This window comes from Telopea speciosissima, chromosome 8 (assembly GCF_018873765.1).
Source record: "Telopea speciosissima isolate NSW1024214 ecotype Mountain lineage chromosome 8, Tspe_v1, whole genome shotgun sequence".
NCBI lineage: Eukaryota > Viridiplantae > Streptophyta > Magnoliopsida > Proteales > Proteaceae > Telopea > Telopea speciosissima.
The window spans coordinates 50,910,927-50,932,445 of record NC_057923.1 but is presented as its reverse complement, the minus strand read 5'-3'; the positions used below and the strand labels follow the sequence as shown (position 1 = coordinate 50,932,445).

The 21,519-nt window shown below is 38.7% G+C and overlaps 2 protein-coding genes and 1 long non-coding RNA gene across 3 annotated transcripts in view; 1 reads left to right on the top strand and 2 right to left on the bottom strand.

Moving 5' to 3' along the window:
- Positions 1 to 1,139: 1,139 nt before the first annotated feature.
- On the bottom strand, positions 1,140 to 13,144 carry LOC122670978 (probable protein phosphatase 2C 25). The gene is made up of 5 exons (XM_043868043.1): positions 13,093 to 13,144; positions 2,541 to 2,966; positions 1,771 to 2,109; positions 1,467 to 1,646; positions 1,140 to 1,352 (listed from the first exon to the last, which is right to left on the bottom strand). The coding sequence occupies exons 1-5, from the start codon at positions 13,108 to 13,110 to the stop codon at positions 1,191 to 1,193; spliced, it is 1,125 nt and encodes a 374-aa protein (XP_043723978.1). The 5' UTR covers positions 13,111 to 13,144; the 3' UTR covers positions 1,140 to 1,190.
- The window catches only part of LOC122670983, a 19,924-nt gene continuing 5,365 nt past the window's right edge, over positions 6,961 to 21,519 (top strand). The window contains exon 1 of the long non-coding RNA XR_006334297.1: positions 6,961 to 6,971. This is a non-coding gene — a long non-coding RNA (uncharacterized LOC122670983). The remainder of the gene's footprint in view (positions 6,972 to 21,519) is intronic.
- Positions 11,452 to 13,125, bottom strand: LOC122670981 (probable protein phosphatase 2C 25). The gene is made up of 4 exons (XM_043868046.1): positions 12,676 to 13,125; positions 12,037 to 12,375; positions 11,731 to 11,910; positions 11,452 to 11,617 (listed from the first exon to the last, which is right to left on the bottom strand). The coding sequence occupies exons 1-4, from the start codon at positions 13,108 to 13,110 to the stop codon at positions 11,456 to 11,458; spliced, it is 1,116 nt and encodes a 371-aa protein (XP_043723981.1). The 5' UTR covers positions 13,111 to 13,125; the 3' UTR covers positions 11,452 to 11,455.

Genomic DNA, 21,519 nt, shown 5'->3' with positions numbered 1-21,519 from the left:
GTGAGACTTACCTCTTGTTGCAAGATCCCCAAATTCACTAAAATGAAAACCAAAAAAATTCACAGATTTTACAAATTGGGAGATGGTTTCATATGATGTATGAGTGTAATCTTGCACCACTATGATGGGAGGGAGACGAATCCTCCAATAAAGGTGGGCATTTAACGAGGAGAGAGGATGTGAGACCTACGGGTTGTATGTGAGAGTGTGCATGAGAATCTACATATTGACATCATGTGCTTTCTTTTCCCTTAATTTTTTTTGCTTTTTTCTTCCTATTTCCAATTTTTAGGGATTTGACCTCGAGTATTAGTATTGTATATCATCATACAACAATAACTCAACCTTATCCCAGCTAAATGAGGTCGGCTACATGAATCTTTTTCTCCAATCAGCTCTATCCACAACCATACTTGTTACTAGTCCTAGGCTATGAATGTATTTACTCACCACTTCTCCTACCAAGAGCCATTAGCTCCTTCACCCTGAGTTAAATCTCCCCCCTCCATACTGCTACACTCAAAGGCGTCCATTGCTGTTACCAAAAACAAAAAAAGCCTCCATTGCACATGTTTATGCTACCGCAAACGATTTTACACAACTTAGTTACTTTAATTTGTTCATTCCTTATTTTATCTTTTTGTCTAGCTTTATCACTCATCCTTCCTTGTTTCTTCATTGCCCAGTATTCAGTTCTATACATCATTATTGGCCATATAACTGTCATATAAAATCGAGTATATTATGGAACACCTAAGAGTTGGTTGGATAGACTCTATTTAACCCCAAAAAAACTGGAAAAAAAAACAAATCTTTTCTTTTATTCTCTGGATCTCATTGATCTTTGATATTGAATCTTTAATTAAGATTACCAACTTTATAATAAGAAAAAAAAGTATTTATTTATGAACATCAGTACAAATTTATCAGTCTGTTAGTATTCTCCTATTGAAAAAATGGTTAAAAATAAGGAATAAATGGGGGGAGTGGGGGGGGGGGGGATTACAATAATTCAAGGCTCTTCACCAAAAATCTCTGAAAGAGCCTTCCCTTTTCTCCATATTAGAAACATAAGTTCTCTTCAGATCAAATGGTTTTTCAAAAGCCTGAGTTGCTTCTATGAAACACTTGCAGGTATCTACTATGGATCGAGCAAAAGATTTCTTCTTTTCCGGTGAGAGATTCATCAATCAGATAAAGTGACTCAATTGAATTACCATGACACTAATATCATCAGCTGAGCCTCGTGTTACAGAAAGCTCTGCAAGCCTTCTACAGGCAGACATAAGTTCTGGCTTATCAGTGCCAATGCAGAGAGGACGAACCATATCTACAGCCTCTTGATTCGTAACCTGAAAAAAGAAGAGAACTATAATGAGTTAGGGAATTCAAATACTCAACTGAGAAACTAATAGAGGATTACTCTGAATGAAAAACACATAAAGGAGAAGAATAAATAACATTACCTTGTCCCATAAGCCATCAGAAGCTAGAATTAAGAACTCGCATTCCGGTTTAATGTTCAAGACTTTAGTCTCTGGCTCTGCTATTACCCATTGTTTGAGGGATCGATCTCCAATTCCTCTTGATACAGCTAGAGAACCCTGTAATCTCCACACACCATGGTAGCAATCCACATAGCCACCCTGAAAACATATTTCAATAGATACATCAGTTGCATTTCAAACAATAATTTCAGAATACAGTAACAAATATCAAAATTGTGATTCTTAATTGGGTTAATGGAGAGGAACAGGAATGTAAGCTTACCAAGGCTAAGATCCTTTCTTTTTCATCCTCCCTGGAAGGCTTGTGATCTGAGGTGAGGGCTTCTGCGATTCCTCCTCTGCTCATAACAGCACGACAGTCACCAGCATTAGAGACCACAAGGTCCCCTTTCGAGATCAATGCTGTAACACAGCAAGTTCCAGCATGGATTTCCTCTTTCAGAAACTCTGAGTCTGTGGTGAGGTACCCATTTTTAACTGCATCTTCAATCTTGTTTCCTTCTCTCCTCGTCAATTCACCCATTATATTCTGACCCATGTTCTCAGCTGCAAATTCTGCAGCTTTTGCACCTCCATGTCCATCGAATATACCAAAGAAAGCCTAAAATGACAAACCAAGCAACATATATATTAAAAACTTAAACTCAGAAGGGGAAATGGTGGACAGAAGGAAAACAAAAGCACTAACATAGTGAATCCATATTTCTCAATGCTTAATTGAATTTTCGAACGCCACAAATTTGGGGGAAAATTGAGTCTTTCAGTAAGGCCCCTGAATTTATTTACTTTCTAGAATCTAGAATGTTGACAAATTAATTTCCACAATTTGAACAGTTTTCCCTCACTCTAATCTTAGTGAATCTTTCAGTAAGGCCCCTGATTTTTTCACATTGTAGAATCTAGAATTTTGACAAATTAATTCCCACAATTTGAACAGTTCTTCCTTACTCTAATTTAATGACACAAAGTTTTCCAATTTACGTTCAATAAACGCAAAATCAGTTAAAAAAAAGGGAGCTGAACAGCACATACCTGTCTGGGATCTCCTTGAAGATCAAAGACAGCAGAATACCGATCCTCCATGGCTTCCCTTCTTCCTTTCTTACAGTAAACAGAAACCCCATCCCTCTCGAACTCAAGCTCCCTCTGCACCTCCGACAGAGCAGGCGTCACAGCCGCTAACCTTAAAGCTGAAATCGGAATATCGATCTTAGCCGGTCTCTTATTCTTCTTCAAAATCGTAGGCTCCGAAGTCTCCTTCTTCGAAACCCTGAAACAACTCCATGCCTTTTGAAACCGCATACTGAAAGGTGATAACGGTGAAGAACAAGATGGAGAAGAAGAAGTAGAAGGAGACACACAAGATGAAGCCTGAGATATAGCGTCAGAGGAAGAAGAAGAAGTAGTGATCTTGCAAAAGAGAGAAGATGGTGGCAATACTACAGGATAGCTTGCAACGACAGAAGACATGGTTTGTTGTTGTTGTAGTTCTGATTTGGTTCTCAGTTCGTATACGATTCCTGTATCTCAGTCAGGTTCGTTGCTTGGGTTTCTGGCTTCCACTGAAGAGAGAGGCAAGGGTTCCTTTTAAAAGGGACTTGAAGGCTTGAAGAAGACTTAGAAGGCTCAAAGAGGAGGGAAGGTTCCTGTCCGCGTTAATGGCGTAGGTGTGTAGTTTTCGGAAATGAAGGTTATAATTTGGGGCAATTGCTATCACTACCCTACACGTGGCTTATATTTATTAAAACTACCCTATCTTAAACTTCTTTCTGGAACTACCCTGCTTTCAAACTTTTATATCTCCCTCTACCCTCATGTTTTTAAATACCCAGATTATCCTTCTTTTTCACCTAGTAACTTGCTAATCTATGTAACCTACCATTCATCTTCTACTTTTTACTCTTTTTATCCTTAAAATAGTAAAAAATGAAGCATCCACCCACTTCTTCTCTCCCGTTTTTTCACTCCATTCAGTTTTTTTTTTTTTTTTTTGGTTGTTTTTTCTTCAATTTTTCTATTTAATTAATTTTTTATTCAACATTTCATCCTCATCGTTCTTCAAACAGATCATGGTTCTAAGTATCGGTATCGTGTCGCCCGTATTGGATGATGTACTGGTTTTGTTTGACATCGATACCTATACCATGCTGATACCATATCAGTAGCACGGTTATGACAAGAGGTAAAATGGTCAGAGAACTCATTTTTTAAGAAAATTCAAGGGTAATTTTGCCCGATATAGCCGATCCAGGCTGATACCGTGTCGGTATCATATCGGTTTTGTAGGTTACTGATACCCATTCCGATATTGTGCACTAAAACCAAGGAACAGATCGACTCTCATCAAAAATAGTAAAAAGTAAATTAAATAAAAAGAGGAAGAGAGAGAAGAAGCGGGGTTTTTTGAAGAGAGTCCATCTGTTCCATGGTTTTAGTGCACGGTATCGGGAATGGGTATCGGTAACCTACAAAATCAATACGGTATTGACTTGGATTAGTTGTATCAAGCAAAATCACCCCTGAATCTCCTTTAAAATGAGTTTTTTTTTTTTTAATCATTTTACCCCTTTTTCGTACTGTGCTACCGATATGGTATCGACATGGTATCGGTGACTAGCAAAGCGGTATGTATCTCCTGATACGGATGATATGATACCAATACTTAGAACCATGATCGACATGGTATCGGTGACTAGCAAACCGGTATGTATCTCCTGATACGGATGATATGATACCAATACTTAGAACCATGATTTGTTTGAAGAAGAACGTTAAGGATAAAATGTTGAATAAAAAATTAATTAAATCAAAAAACTGAAGAAAAAAAAAACCAAATGGAATAAAAAACGGGATAGAGAAGAAGCGGGTGGGTGTTTTTATTTTTTACTATTTTAATGATAAAAATAGTAAAAAATAGAAGATGAATGGTAGGTTAAATAAATTAGCAAGGCTACTAGGTGAAAAGGAAGGGTAATCTGAGTATTTAATGAAAAGGAAGGGTAATCTGAGTATTTAAAAATATGAGGGTAGAAAGAGATGTAAAATTTTAAAAGCAAGGTAGATTTAAAAAAGAAGTTTAAAGTAGGGTAGTTTCAATATATATAGACTAAGTGCCGGGTAGTGATAGTAACTGCCCTTATAATTTTAAATTCGCTTTCACGGTCAACTCTGCCATGTTTGTGCTGTGAAAAGGAATTGGAATTTATTCGGTATTTTCAGTGGCTCCTCGTCCTCTGCTTCGGTAGTCCACACTCCACACTCCTGAGTCTAATCTTTCTAGAGTCTTCTAGTGACGAAGTAATATTGTGGGACAGTTGGCTTGTTTTAATTGATGAACATCGTAAGAAAAATATCATTGCAATCTGAACTACGATGTGTTGGCATCTCCATCTAGTATTATCGTACGGGAATTTTAGAGAATTGAAGAAGATAATTTTCCAATATCTTTATATATACCAAATGAGATCCAATTATATGACAGTGTGTTCATAGAGATGTGAATGTTGGATATCAAAAGGTGAGATATATGATGCTGTGACCAGGTCCAGTTCAAGGGATTATTTGAAGGGTTCGATGACTCATAATGCTTAGTCCTGTCAATTGTGGGGTCCTTCATCTTCATCTAATCTCTATGACTGTGTCCAGCCGACTTAAAACAAATATGTTATCCATCATCTAGTGTGAATTCTAATTCGCCTTATTTCGATTTGTCAAATTGAGGAACACCTGCACCCTAAACCCTAAATCATAAACCTTAAATCGGGCAGCAAAGAAGCTCGAAGCAGACTTTAGGAGGATTCTCCGATGCTTAATTAAATCAACATTGATTACAAACTGGGAATCGAACGAACAGAAATTAAGACGGACCTGGTACTTTGCCTCCCTATTTATAAGAAAATCGGTGAAAAAGCTTGATTTAACGTAGCAACAGGAAAATGAAAGTTTGTTTTAGGAAGAATCCGCTTGCCACTATGGGGGCCTCAGTGGGCTACAACTGCTTTCACCTCAATCTTCAATTCTGAATGGGTCTCATGCCACATGTCAACCAACCAATGGTGGATTGTTTTTGTGCATATCAAATTCATGTAATAAAAAACAGTTCATGAATTGTACAAACCGAACAAAAAAGCTTAAAGATAGAATAGCTTCACTTCACAACTGATATTATGTAAACGCAAAAGTCCCAATTGCTTTCAGGGTATAAAATAGTGTCCAGCAAGAGTTGTCACACTCAAAGACCTAAGATATATATATGAACCCACCAATTGAACAAAGAAAATTTTAGGCTGTGTTTGGTATGCATTCTTGTAATGCATAGACTCCTCCGAGAATGTGAAATTGATTTAGAATGCATACCAAACATAACATTAATCGACTAATGTTCTAGCTAAACTAGATTACTGCTTTGCCACTAGAACAGACAGATTAGGTGAAGGGTTTTGGCATAATCCAATGACCAAAACAACTTGAAAAATGTGGGAAGTGCTTGATGCAAATCATTGGAACAATAAAGGTCTGTTTGGTAATAATTTCGCTCTCAATTCATTGATTCCAAGTGAAATTACTTTTTTTTTTTCGCATTCCATGATTTTTTAGAGTAAAATCACTGCTTGATAAACTTTTCTAGGAATTACTTTTATAAAACAGAATCACCGAGCTAGCTTGGTATGTCTCTGGGAGAAATTGGACTTTCCATCCAACAAAGACAACCCAGTTATAGGTTCCAAGGTATAATCGACAAAAGACTGGTAAGAAATCCGCCGTTAGAGCTCCGAGATCAAATTCCAAGCTTTTGCAGTTCTTGAAGATACTGCAATTTATTTCACAGATTTTATGAGAACAGAGAGTTGGAACTGCAAATTATATTCGCAGATTGATTGGTGCCAAATTTGAGTGAGCTACTGGCCTATATTTAATTGTTTATTTTAGGTGAATTGATGAACCACTTGACATTACTGTAAAAACTCAATTTATTTCACAAATTTTGCTCTCCCAGAGCATATTAGGGCCGGTTTGATTAATGGGAGCATGGAATCAGACCAGAACTACCAAGCGGAATTCCACTCCCAAACTGCTCCCGTGAAATATAAACCACTTTTTGAGAGTGTTAGCACTTGGTAATTCTGAATCATGAAAGGAGCATTATATATAAGGCAAGGGTGAAAATTGATCGTAGCGATTATTCATAACATTAATAGTCACAAATATCTATTATCTTAGAGCGCTAAACAAAATTTTATGTAAAATAGAGGAGGCATTTTAGTTGGTTGTCATACTTTCAGCTGAGCCTGACCCCAATTCTAGTCAATTCCTGCATGAGTGTACGAAGTCACAATTCATCCAGACACAATCATCCAGGGTGAACAAGAATTGTAGATTGGATGCGTTCAAAAATCCCGCCATTGGTTGAGATGTTTAGTAGACTTCCTCCCAACGCCTTTGTGAGGGTCCAGATCCTTATGAGTGAGAAGACAAGGGAGGAGGAAAGAGGCCCTAGTGAACCACAAACCTCTTTTGAATCATCCATTAATCTTGTTTGCTCTTTATTTTTTACCATTGTTTCCTTCTTTTAGTCAGTAAAATAATAGGAATTTAGAGGGACTTACCTGTTGTAGCAAGATCCAGAGTTTATTGAAACGAAAACTAAAAAAATAACAAATTTTAAAAATTAAGAGAGGAGTTTCATATGACGTTAGAACACAGTTTTGCACCAATAGGAGGGGAGGGTGACGAATCCTCCAATAAAGGTGGGCATTAATGAGAGGGCGTGTGTCACGCCCCCATCCCAATAAAGGATATTTTACAAGAAAAGGGGTGACTGGGACGACAGGTATCATCCCGAAACTACCAGGATCACAGATACAGTGTCCCGATCCACAGTCTACCCAATATCAAGGCATGATAATGTCAGGGTACGCAAACCAATGGGATAAATCATCCCAAAATAAAGAAATCGAATTCAGCGGAAGCGTAAATCATTTTAAAATCGAATAATACAAGATGTCGGTTCACTAATGATAACATATATTACAGTTATTATATCTCGTATCCATCTGGTAATTTTCATAAATTTATACATGGAATCCGTACATAACAAAAATGAATACAAGAAGAGCAAAGTTTTAAATCACGCCACAAGGACACCAATCTTGGGTATACATTGACATCCAAGTCCTAGTCACTGGCTCCACTAGATTCGCATCCATAGGAGTTTATCAAGAGATTACCTGCATATCAACTAAAAGAGGTTGCGCAACGGGGTTAGCTCCACAAGCTAGTGAGAGAGCAAAGGGGAACGCACATACATACAAACAAACAATTTGAAATCAATCCATGACACATGTTAGATTTATTTTCCACCTAGCACACAATTCTAAACACAATTCTAAGTCAAGTGTATGCTACTATGATAACTCGAGAGACACTGTAGGTCATTTCACTTATCGCTACAATGAAACCTCAGTTATCACAAGGGAGCCTACGTCGGTCAAAGCCATCAGACCACCCAGTGGCAAACCCCGATAACCATCATTATTCCTCACCTGACCTCTCTCCCCCACAGGCAACAGGTGCTCAGACTATCCAACACATAAACCCCTGTTGATAAGAGTTGTAATATAGGGGAACAAGAATCCTAACCACATATATACTACATGCAAGTTTTATCGTCCCGAGAGGTATTTTGGGTGCATCAATGTCTCATTCCATCTAGTACCCGGGTACCAGCACGGCACGGCGCATACAGATCAGGATGACAGTCAATAAGTTTTATAATTTTTCTGGGGTTCCGGCACCGATACACCAGGCACCGTGACCCGATACAATAATGAAAACGTTATCACATCACATTCGTATCAATTCACAATCAAGATAAGTAATGCAAATGCGCAACATGCTTATAAATCATATAATAGCATGATATTGAATATTTAATAAGTCCAAATACGAGGGATGGAAGCAACAGGGTGACTTTGTCCCTAACTCCGTTCAGGCCAATAAGTCCAAATACGAGGGACGGATCCACAGACGGAACTTTCACTTGAATCCGTTCCTACATCCATTCAAACCCTGAGACATACCCGAGAGCGAACGAAACCTCTCTATAAATCCGTTCCTGTATCCATCCGGTTCCTGAGACATTCACAAGAGGGAACGGAACCATGGGCAGAGGCAACAGAGTGAATCCGTTCTTGGCTCCGCTCGAACTAGTTACCAACAAACACTGGACGGTCTTACATATGGAACCACGACGGTGACTCCGTTCGTGCGTCCGTCGAGGTTCTTTCTGAGATTTCTTCCTCCACCTTGGAACCTGGAGTTCATATGGCCCTCAGGGTCATGGAGGGGAATCATAGGCCTTCCTAGGGTCACTAGAGCCTAGTCCTACCTCATGGATCCAAAATCACACAAGGATCTAACTTCTTTTGGTCCAATATAGGGTTTGGGTTTGAAAATCATAGAACAACAACAATGGTTGTGATCTTGGCTAGGTGGAGCTTTCATTAGGGATTGATCTTCATTAATAGAGTCCCAAATGGAACTCTAGGTTAGCTCCCCCAATAAATTACCCAAACCCAAAATAAATGAAGAAGAGGGAGGTACTAGGAGATGGAAACATACCTTGGTGAGTGGAGATCAAACCCCAACTCCAGTCAGCCTTGAAGATCTACCTTGTCGTCTCTCCTTCTTCCCTTTTTCTTCTTTTCTTCAATTCTTGCCCGGCCAAGAGGAAAGGAGGTAGGGCAGCAAGGCTGCCCTTGCTTCCCCTTCCATCTTCTTCCTTCCCCTCCCATTCCTCTTCCTTTCCTCTTCTTCTCCTCCACGGTTTGGCTTTGATGGGGAGAGATAGGAGAGTTTAGAGCTGAGCCCTCTCTTTTTAAAAGATAAGATAGGCTTTAGGGCTTGTTTGTCTAGGTGCCCCCAAGGCTAAGAATCTCTTAAGTTCAAGTGGGCTTTAAGGCCTGTTTGGCTAAGGTTACAAACCCTATTAGGTCTAATTGGTTAGGGCACATTTGGCTTAGCCTAAGGTCCTATAAAGACATTTTAGTTATAGGGCTTGTTTGGCTCAAGTTAAATAAAAGAACCCATCATTCAATTAAGTTAAGTCCTACGGGCCCACTTTCGCGGCCCAACCAACTCTAAGAAGGTAAGGGCGGGAGTCCATCTTGTCCGAGGACCTAGTTATTGTGTCCGAAGCACGGGGACGTGGGTCCCACATGAAAGTACAACAAAAGGGCAAGAAACAGCACGGATGGATCCATGAATGGAACCAGTTTGGTGAGTCCGTTCGTCACTCCGTTGCTACTGTAAGGGCCCAAATTACAAGAAAAATTGCGGGGCTTGGACCCACACTTCCAGGACTTTGAGAGGATACGCATAATAAAATTTAGGGTTCAAGTTTTACTCAAGGATGAAAATTGATATTAGCGATTATTCATAACATTAATAGTCACAAATATCTATTATCTTAGAGGGCAAAACAAAATTTTATGTAAAATTGAGGAGGCATTTTAGTTGGTTGTCATACTTTCAGCTGAGCCTAATCCCAATTCTAGCCAATTCCTGCATGAGTGTACGAGATCACAATTCACTCAGACACGATCATTCGGGGTGAACAAGAATTATATATCAGATGCGTCCAAAAATCCCGCCATTGGTTGAGATGTTTAGTAGACTTCCTCCGGACCCCTTTGTGGGGGTCCAGATCCTTATGAGTGAGAAGACAAGGGAGGAGGAAAGAGGCCTTGGTGAACCACAATCCTCTTTTGGATCATCCATTAATCTTGTTTGCTCTTTATTTTTTACCATTGTTTCCTTCTTTTAGTCAGTAAAATAGTAGGAATTTAGAGGGACTTACCTGTTGTAGCAAGATCCAGAGTTTATTGTAACGAAAACTAAAAAAATAACAAATTTTAAAAATTAGGAGAGGGGTTTCATACGATGTTAGAGCATCATAGTTTTGCACCAATAGGAGGAGAGGGTGACGAATCCTCCAATAAAGGCGGGCATTAATGAGAGGGCACGTGTGAGAATCTTCACATTGACATCATGTGTTTCTTTTTCCCTTAAAAAATATTTTTTTTTCTTATTTAATTTTTTGGGTTCTAACCTTGAACCTTGACCATGTCACTCTTGCATATCATACAAAAACAATAACTTAGCCTTATCCCAACTAAATGAGGTCGGCTACATGGATGTTTTTCTCCATCATCTCTATCTAGAGACATACTTGTTACTAGTCTTAGGCTAAGAATGTATGTCCTCACCACTTCTCCTATCTAGAGCCATTAGCTCCTTTGCTCTGAATCAACCCCCCCCCCCTATTGGCGCACTCAAATGGCTTCAATTGTACATGTTCATGCTGCCTCAAACGATTTTCTCACAACTTATTTACTCTAACTTGTTCTTTCCTTATTTTATTCTTTTCTAGTTTTACCACTCATCCACCTCAGCATCCACAGTTTCTTCAATGCAGTATTCAGCTCTATACATCATTACTGATCATATATCTGTCTCATAAATTTGAGTATATTATGAAACACCTAAAAGTTGAGCGGGTAGATTGGATTTAACCCCAAAACAGTTTTTTTTTTTTTTGTTTGTTGGATTTCTTTGATATTTGATATTGAACCTTCAATCAAGACGACCAATCCTATAAGAATAAGAAGATTATTTATTTATGAACATCAGTACAAGTTTATCAGCCTGTCAGTATTCTCCCATTGGAGGTGTGAACTGAAAAAATGGTTAAAAAATAATGAATAAATGGGGTAAATTACAATAATTCAAGGCTCTTCACCAAAAATCTCTCAAAGAACCTACCCTTTCTCCATGTTAGAAACATATGTTATCTTCAGCTCAAATGGTTTTTCCAAAGCCTGAGTTGCTTCTAAGAAACACATGCAGGCAGAATCAAATTGGTATTTACAATTGGGTTACTTCATCAGTCAGATAAAGTGACCCAATTGAATTACCATGACACTAATATCATCAGCTGAGCCTCGAATTACAGAAAGCTCTGCAAGCTTTCTACAGGCAGACATAAGCTCTGGCTTATCAGTGTCAATGCAGAGAGGACGAACCATATCTACAGCTTCTTGATTCCCAACCTGAAAAATAAAAGAGAACTATAATGAGTTAGAGATTCAAATAATCAACTTAGAGACAAATAGAGGATTACTCGGTAAGCAAAACAGAGAAAGGAGAAGAATAAGTACATTACCTTGTCCCACAAGCCATCAGACGCTAGAATTAAGAACTCGCATTCCGGTTTAATGTTCAAGACTTTAGTCTCTGGCTCTGCTATTACCCATTGTTTGAGGGATCGATCTCCAATTCCTCTTGACACAGCTAGAGAACCCTGTAATCTCCACACACCATGGTAGCAATCCACATAGCCACCCTGAAAACATATTTCAATATAGATACATCAGTTGCATTTCAAACAATAATTTCAGATTACAGTAACAAATATCAAACTTGTGATTCTTAATTGGGTTAATGGAGAGGAACAGGAATGTAAGCTTACCAAGGCTAAGATTCTTTCTTTTTCATCCTCCCTGGAAGGCTTGTGATCTGAGGTGAGGGCTTCTGCGATTCCTCCTCTGCTCATAACAGCACGACAGTCACCAGCATTAGAGACCACAAGGTCCCCTTTCGAGATCAATGCTGTAACACAGCAAGTCCCACCATGGATTTCTTCTTTCAGAAACTCTGAATCTGTGGTGAGATACCCATTTTTAATTACATCTTCAATCTCATTTCCTCCTCTCCTCCTCAATTCACCCATTATATTCTTATCCATGTTCTCTGCTGCGAATTCTGCAGCTTTTGCACCTCCATGCCCATCGAAGATACCGAAGAAAGCCTAAAAAAACAAACAAAGAACATGAATCTCTTAAAACTTTAACATAGAAGGAGAAATGGACAAAACCCCATATTTCTCAATGCTTAATCAACTGTTCGAACGCCACAAAAGGCTAAAAATTGAATCTTTCAATAAGGGCCCTGATTTTTTTTTAACCTCTTTCTAGAATCTAGAGTTTTGAACAATTAATTCAATTCCCAGAATTTGAACAGTTCTCCCTTACTCTATTCTTAGTGATACAAAAATTTTCCATTTTCTGCTATTTTTATTTTGAAAAAAGAAGAGCGGAACAGAACATACTTGTTTGGGATCTCCTTGAAGATCAAAGACAGCAGAATACCGATCTTCCATGGCTTCCCTTCTTCCTTTCTTACAGTAAACAGAAACCCCATCCTTCTCGAACTCAACTTCTCTCTGCACCTCCTCCAGAACAGGCGTCGCAGCCATTAAACTCAAAGCAGAAATCGGAATATCGATCTTAGTCGGTCTCTTCCTCTTCAAAACAGTGGGCTCCGAAATCTCCATCTTTGAAGCCCTGAAACAACTCCATGACTTCTGAAACCGCATCCTGAAAGGTGATGATGGTGAAGAACAAGATGGAGAAGAAGAAGAAGAAGGAGACCCACAAGTTGAAGCTAAAGATATGGTGTCAGAGGAAGAAGTAGTAGTAGTAATCTTGCAAAAGAGAGAAGATTGTGGTGATACTAGAGGAAAACTTGCAACGGCACAAGACATGGTCCTTTATTTGTTGTTTTTGTTGTTCTGGGTTTGCTTCTCAGTTCGTATACGATTCCTCTTTCTCATTCAGGTTCGTTGATTGCGTTTCTTGCTTCAGCTGAGGAGACATTAATAAAGGGTTTGATTGAAGAAGACTTGAAGAAGAAGGTTCAGAGAATGTGGTCCGTGTCCGTGTTTTAGGTGTAGTTTTTAGAAACGAGGTCTTTTTATTAAAAAATTAAATTTTTTAAATTTTGTTTATAACAGTCAACTGCGTTGTTTGGGTTGTAATGGAGTTGGCATTATTCGGTATTTTTCCGCGCCACACTCTTTCAGTCTTAGTCCTTTCAAATTCTTAGTGATGAAGTATTGTTGTGGACAGCTGGCGTGTTTTAATTGGTAGAAGGTTTGTGTGAGGAGAAGTATAACGTTGTGGGTGTGCAACGGAATGGTATCCTCCCTATTATAGGAAAACCAAGTCCATCAAATTTGTAAACGTTTTTATGACCCTTATATGACACGTGGCAAAATAGTATAGAACTGATGTTGAGATTGTTGAGGATCAGAAGCAGAGATATATAATGGGCTGACCAGGTCCCGTTGAAGGGGTCGACGTGGAATTGTCTCGTTATGCTTTAGCCCTGATCTCCATCTAATCTCTATGACTTGTCTGGCCGACTGGAATAAATATGTCCATTTTACCCCCAAATAATAATAATAAATAGAATAAATTACACATCACCCCTTGATTTTTAAACGAAACTCAAATCATCTTTTGGTTTGTTAAAATACTCATCCGGTCCAAATTCAATCATTTACATTCACATATCAACTTTTAGACCCAAATTCAATCATTGACATTCAACTATCCAAGTATTGGTATACATTCGTGTTTATGTATCTCTATATACTTATTGGTACTCCAACTACTATTCGATCTTTTTTTATTTTTCAATGTTTTGTTTTGCCATGTAACAAATTCGATTTTGCTGAAATGTAAAATTTGAGCAGGAAACTTTGGGGTCTACCTGTTGAGCCCAGGGTAGGCTCAGAATGGTGAGGCTAAACGTGCATCCCTAATAATTGTAGTATAGGAACTATAGAAAACTAGATAGTTAACCTTTTGGGATTCATGTGTGGTTTGTGTGATTACACTTTCATAAAAATAAAAAAAAAATAAAAAACTATAGAAAACTTATCTCTTATAGCTACATCTAAAAGATTTTAATGTAAAAAACTCCAACATGTGAGATCTAAGAAAATTTAGAAGCCCAATTCAATCATCAAACCAACACGTCTTGGAAATTTCCTCTTTGATGTGCAGTCATAGATTAATTTTCATGGAATAGACTTTTAAATCATATATATTTGCCATGAAAGTGTTTTTTTTGGGGGTAAATTACACATCACCCCCTGGTTTTCAAACGAAACTCAGATCATCCTCTGGTTTTTGAAAAAACTCAAATCACCCCTTTTACAGTAATGGTGTTAGTCTGCTGTTAGTTATTGGTGTGAAAGGACTATTTTACCCTTGTACTAAAACGTTAGAATTAAATTTATAATACTATCCTTCAAAATCTATGTTTGGATGTCAAGGGTAGTTTAGGGATTTAAATTTATTTAACTGGCTGATATCATCACTTAATAGCATAAAACTAATGGTAGGGACCCCTCAAAATGTATGTTTGGATGTCAGGTGTTTAAAATTTATTTAGGGTGATTTGAGTTTGCTAAAAAACAGGGGGATTAATTTTCATTTGAAAACAGGGGATGACATGTAATTTATCTTTTTTTTTTTTTTTTTTGTGAAAGAAAGCTATTCATTCAAATGCGAGCTCAACGCCAAGCAAAGCAAAACAAAGATACATAAAATAGATAGAGAACATAATAAACGCAAGGAATAAATATGCGATATCCAAAACCATGAAGGGAAAATTGACCCGATTTCACATGCCGTTGACCGGGTCATCCAGGATCAGGGGATGGATAACAACCACTATTCTAAAAAAACTGTAGACACAACTAACACTATAAGCGAAACTTAACTATACGAAGGAAACAATTCTATCACATTTTGAACGTGGGATTTGTTTATTTATTTATTTTTGGGTGCACGGGATTCAAATGGCACTCAATCTCATTTCTTATTTCTTGGAAGAGAATAAACTGTAACTGCCCTTTGACGTCTACGAAACGATCAATTGCAACTTCCGATCCACATTCATACATATTTAAGTCTTGGACTACATAAACACCCAAAAAGAAAATGTTTTCTCACGCATAGAAATTCCTCCAAGAATGACCCATAAGAACAGGTCGTCCTAAGAAAATGTTTTCCCAAACATTCGGTGTTTTATGGTTTTTTGTAAATATTTTTGGGGGTAGATGTAACCAATGACGTGAGGAGAAGCAAAACCAATTATGAGAGGGTGAGGTTAAAGAGTTAGTGTGAATCTTGTGGCTCATGTGAAAGGGTGTGAAAAGGAATCTCCATTTCAGAGTTGTGGGAATATTTTTTCATTTTGTTTGGGTAGATTTCTTGTATATTTTTTTTCATTTCTTTTGTTAACGCAGGAGAGAGAGAGAGAGAGAGAGAGAGAGAGAGAGAGAGAGAGAGAGAGAGAGAATGGAGTTACTTCTTCTTCTTCGCTATCGAAACCCATTCCCACCTTCAGCCTCAATTTCACCAACTTCTCTTCATTCCATACGGTTCTCTCACATATGCTCTCTTTGTGTGTGATTTCGTACACCTTGAAAAAGCCTGGATTTATGAATTACCAGAAGGAAACAAAAATTCCATTGAAAAGAGTGATAAAAAAACTACCAATTATGTTGGTGGAAGTGAATCTTTGGTGCTATTTTGGGTGAGAAGGAATCAAACAAAAAATGCCTGTTAGAATTCAAGAAGGAAAGACATAAAAGCACCCAAATAAGAAGCGAAAGAAAATAATCGTCTTTCATCTTATCTCATCTATTGACAGATAAAAATTCAAAAGCCTAAACAAATAAAACAAAAGAAAATTTAAATACAGAATCTCGCAAGCATTGAATTCGTTCTCCTTCAATCTCTCTCTTCTCTCTAGTCTCTCCTTCCCGAAATTGATTGCCCTCCCGGTCGAGAAACCAAAGGGCTCCTTCGGTGTTTTTCTTCTTTATTTTTCTCCTGCAATTATGGAGAAGATGATTTAGATGAAAGACATAAATATAAATGTGCAAGAACTGGAGGTTCACAGTGTTTTTCTTATGTGAGCAGGAAAGGTTGCGTACTGTTCGGTTTCTAATGTTTTAGTCCTACCGCAAACCTTTGGTGATCTTTTACCAATCGGTATCCCTTCTTCTCCTCTAATCTCTTCTTATTTGTTTGTGGTGGAGGGGCAGCGCGGTGGGGGGGGGGGTGGGGGGGGGGGGGGGGGGGGGGGGGGGGGGGGTGGGTGGGGGGGTTTTGGTGTGTGGTTTTGGAACCAATTATGAGAGGGTGAGGTTAAAGAGTTAGTGTGAATCTTGTGGCTCATGTGAAAGGGTGTGAAAAGGAATCTCCATTTCAGAGTTGTGGGAATATTTTTTTCATTTTGTTTGGGTAGATTTCTTGTATATTTTTGTTTTTAAAATCGATGAAAAGGGTGTCATTGTAATTCAACTTGTGTTGTTTTAGAACAAGGGTAATATTGTCTTTTCAAATCATTAACTTACAGCAAACTAACACCGTCAGCCATAAGGGGTCAAAATGTAAGGTGGAAAAATCAAGGGGTGGAACGTGTAATTAGGGCAAAGTACAGGGGAGGCATATGTAATTTACCCTTTTGTTTTTAAAATCTAACTTACAGACTCCCTGAGATTGACGGAATACACATTTTGCTAAGGTGATCCTGTTAAGTGATGATGGCAGCAGATCATAAATTTGTAAAAGACCAAAATACCCTTGTGACGATGAGAGTTTACCATAATACCTTTTTGGATAAATTAGAATTTATTGGAGGAACCAATTGAGTTTGAAAGTGTTTGGTGGAGACCGGTTACAGAGACGCCGAAAAAGAGGGCGGTAGCGCCTTCAATCTGGATGATCTTGACACCAACATTTTTTTGCTCTCTCTACTACCCCAACCTATTCCTTCTTTCCTCCTGACCATTTAGTTTCAGTGGATTCGACAAGCATCTCTCGATTCGATTCAAGGCCCAAACCCCTTTGTCTTCTTCGCTTTTCTTCTTTCTTCTTTCTTCTTTCTTCTTTCTTCTTAGTTATTTGGTATGAAAAGATGCATGGATCGTCGAACAAATCTTGAGCCTATGAGGAATTCTGCCTTTACTTTTGTTTTTTTTTTTTTCTTTTTTTATTATTAAATTGTTGACATTCTGGAACCCTTGTTCGGCTTTTCATAATGGATAGTTACTTTGATTGACGGAATCTTTGCCTACTTTGTGATTTCAATTCATTTAAGGGTGTGCTACGACCAAGTAAAACTTACCTATTTCATGGCGTCTCATACCAAATTTTTTTGAACTAGCAGAAAAAACATCAAATTTTATAAATGTACAGTTTAAACCTAAGAATAACATATGGACTAGTAGACTACGTTCCCTTGCCTCTTTCTCTATAACTAACAGGACTGTAATGCCCCCTTTCCTATATGATGTAAACATGTTTTTCTCTAATAGTAATATAAGAATGCTTCCCATCAAAAAAAAAAAAAAAAAATTCATTTAAGGGTGGTATGCAAGCAATGGTATATATAACTTGATATTTGACCCTCATTTTGCTAATTCTAACTTCTTAGCAGCGTAGGCACAATGAGGCGTGCAATGACCGCCTTACGTCTGCTCAGGCAGGGGTAAGGCGGTAAATGCATGCCTCACATGGTCTATGTTGCTATGGTCGCTCGGGGAGCTGGGCCGTAGAAGATCTGGATCCAACCATTGCGGGAGCTGGAGGGTCCAGCGCTTGAACCCCCACCCCCCAGCGCCCCCCCCCTCTCAAAAAAAAAGAAGGTAAATTACACATCACCCCCTGATTTTCAAACAAAACTCAGATCACACCCCTGATTTTTGAAAAAACTCAAATCACCCCCTCTATAGTAACGGTGTTAGTCTGTTGTTAGTTATTGATGTGAAAGGACTATTTTACCCTTCTACTAAAACATTTGAATTAAATTTACAATACCACCTGATAGGTCAAGAGACCTCTCTCCGCGAGAACGAATTAGTGAGTGCGCAAGAACGAGCTGAGGCCACGTGCACCAGGCACGAGCCATCGAGCTCACCAAGGACAAGGCTAAATGAACGACATATATCGCAAGGCACGATGCTAGAGTCCCGCTCGTGCCATAGCACGAGGTCGCTACGCCATCATCCTAATGACGACAACTTGGCCCAAGCCAGTAAGAGGGGCGACCTCAACACTTCACCTAAATAACCCAAGGCTGGCCATGAGCCAGCATGGCCCGAGAATATCGCCCACGTTGCGCCTAATCAGGCACGGGGGAAGTTGTGGATAAACGTTATCCCCTAAATCAACTCCTACACTCTCTCACTCCACTCCGAGAATCCAGCTTTCCTATTAGGGCACGATTCTGCCCATCGTCCACCATAAGTAAGGGAGGTAACATCCTTCTACGATCATCTGAATTCTGCTTTCATTATCTGTTGCTAAGGATTTTGACTTAAGCATCGGAGTGAGATCGCCGGCACAACCCAATTCTCTCTGCTAACCTCTTGCAGGCACAGGACGCTCCGGTGAAGTTTCTCGACGTAACACCACCCTTCCTTCATCTTCAACTTTGATCAAGGGTAGTTTAGGGATTTAAATTTATTTAACTGGCTGACATCATCACTTAACAACATAAAACTAACGGTAAGGACTAATTTATCATATTGGGGTCTAAATCAAAGAGTGATTTGAGTTTTTTCAAAATCAAGGGGTGATCTAAGTTTCGTTTGAAAATTAAAGGGAGACATGTAATTTACCCCAAAAAAAGAGGGTTGGTCATCTAGGCCCAACCTATAAAATGATCAGTCCACCCTTATTTTTGCCGGACTGAACCCTCCAACTCCCGCCACAGATGGAGGAAACCCATTTCCGTCAAACAAGGTTTGGTTGATTGACTTAGACCTGTCGTTGTTCATTTAGAGGACTATTAATTAATTAATTGTTGATGAAATTAGAGATTGGAATATATAGCTCGTCAGTGGTGACTTCACGAGTCGCCGCCTGTGATTCCTCTCTCTCTTTCCTTATCCAATGGAAATTTGCTTCTTTCTGCCTTCTTAATTCAAGCAGATCGAGTAGTTCACACTTTTGACTGACTGATATTTTGGACTTTTCTTAATTGGGTCGTCTATTTTATTTATCATTCATGCATGCATGGAAATCAAAATTTAACCTCGTCAGTGTGAACGTTGGTGGTATTAAATAAAGAAAGAAAATATATAGGAAAAAAATTTCATACACAGTCATGTAAACCATGTATGTGAGAGGATGAAAGTTTCAAGGCATTAATTAAAGAGTAAGGATTTACGATTTTTGGAATTCTTTGTGAGAGAGACTCTCACATACACAGCTTACACAGCCGTATATGACAACTTTCCCCATATATATATATATAGAGGTCACATTAACGTGGTCCTATTTATATATCCAAGAGCTAATGGGTCAACAAGTTTTTAACATTTGTTCAATGCGTCTCAATTCTCATTCCCCTTTTTTTTTTTTTTTTTTTTTTTTTTAAATGGTCAATGCCCATTTGTGTTCAAATAGTCTAATTTTCCCAATAATTAATTTTTTAAATATTATATAGGAAGTGGGAATCAGTATTTTGTTTTGTTTTGTTTTTTTTTTTTTGGGTTTTTGGGTAGAATAGGGAATTATTCAATTAAAAGGCATGAGGAACTCGAGGCTTCCTAGTTACAAATCTCCAAAAGCCAAAGAGAGGATATATACAGGCCAAACTGTTTTACATGTCACCAATAGGGCCTTCTGGATTAGAGTATGCACAACAGAGTTCGCCTCTCTAGAAGAAAAAGTAAACAAGTAAGATATAATTTTTAATGCTAAACATTGTATGCCATGCACATCTCATGAGATCGTAATAGGAGGGGGTATGTCTCCACGGTTGCGAATGTTTATGAGACTTAGATTATCAAATTCAGCCACCACGTGGAGAACTCCAAGTAGACTTCTGTTGGTCCAATCGGCTCAAATACTCATTTGATATCTTCTCTACATCAGGTGGTTACCTTTCACATATACATACAAGTGCAAGTATGTGCAAACGAATTGGACTCAAATTAACACATCAATAGGGAATGTGGGAAAAGTTCCACAATTGGCGTGTGGCCAATTGTGGAAATCTAGCCTTGAAGATTTGAAAACTATGTATAGGGTACCATATGTTTTAAATATTATGTTTGGGGTTTCTTGTTAATCAGTTTTATTTAAGATTTATTATATTTTCAACTTCATCCTTATTAACTAATTTTGTTTGGGTATGTAGTACGTATCTGCACGTACATGCATTACGTGTGAGAGATAATCACCTGTCCCATTTTTGCCATTTACAAGAAAAAGATGGGTATTAATGGAAACAAAAAGGACACGTAGTTACCTCTTACATATGCGTTCACCTACATGTTTAATTGTTTAACCCAATACAACTACTATGGTAAAAGACGCAAAGCTTCCTCGATAGAGCTTATATCACATCCTTGTGCAAGTACAGCAATTGTTGTCCTTGTTTGCTCAATAGCTTATGCATGGTTAGTCTTTCACGAGAAACCTCTTCTTCCATTTTCCTTTCTTCTTTTTTCTCTCCTATTTTTTTTATTCTTTTTTACTCTCTTTCATATTTTTTTTCCCCTCTATCTTTGTTGATTTTTATCCTCTTAAATTCCTCATCTCCCAGTTCCTCTCAAGTACCCCCCTTAAAATCATGACATGTGGCATTTTTTTAATTCAACTATCATGAGAGAATCCAATCCTAACCCAGTCTGATTCTCTCGCCTCTCTCACTCCTCCCCATTTTTCTCTCCCTCATTTTCTTGCTTTCTTCTTCTCCACAGAACATCACCGCCACAGCTGCAACTCCCGCTCCCATCCCTTGCTCTTTCCAATGCCCCCACTCTAATTTCCCTCCCCAACCTCAATCTGCTCCCACCCTCCCTCTTCCCTTCTCCTCCTCCCCCAACTCCACCTCCCACCTTGTCCTCCTGACCCCCCCTCCCCTTCTTCCCATCCCAACCCCACCTCACCTCTGCCCTTCACCCCTACCTCCACCTTTCTCTTTGTACCGCTGCCGCCTTGGACTCTGCCCTCTACCTTGCATCTTACCCCTCCCCTATCCCATCTCTGTCCTCCACCCCCACCTCCACCTATCCCTTTGTACTGCTACCACCTTGGACTCTGCCCTCTACCCTGCATCTGACCCCTCCCCTATCCCA

Bases quoted from the DNA above. Each gene is read 5' to 3' on its own strand.
- LOC122670981 (XM_043868046.1), bottom strand. From the start codon at position 13,110: ATGTCTTGTGCCGTTGCAAGTTTTCCTCTAGTATCACCACAATCTTCT. The intron at 12,376-12,675 runs GTATGTTCTGTT...TTGTTTTTTTAG, and splicing joins TTCAAGGAGATCCCAAACAA to GCTTTCTTCGGTATCTTCGA. The intron at 11,911-12,036 runs GTAAGCTTACAT...ATATGTTTTCAG, and splicing joins AAGAAAGAATCTTAGCCTTG to GGTGGCTATGTGGATTGCTA.
- LOC122670978 (XM_043868043.1), bottom strand. The intron at 2,110-2,540 runs GTATGTGCTGTT...TTGTCATTTTAG, and splicing joins TTCAAGGAGATCCCAGACAG to GCTTTCTTTGGTATATTCGA. The intron at 1,353-1,466 runs GTAATGTTATTT...TTCTTTTTTCAG, and splicing joins CTGATGGCTTATGGGACAAG to GTTACGAATCAAGAGGCTGT.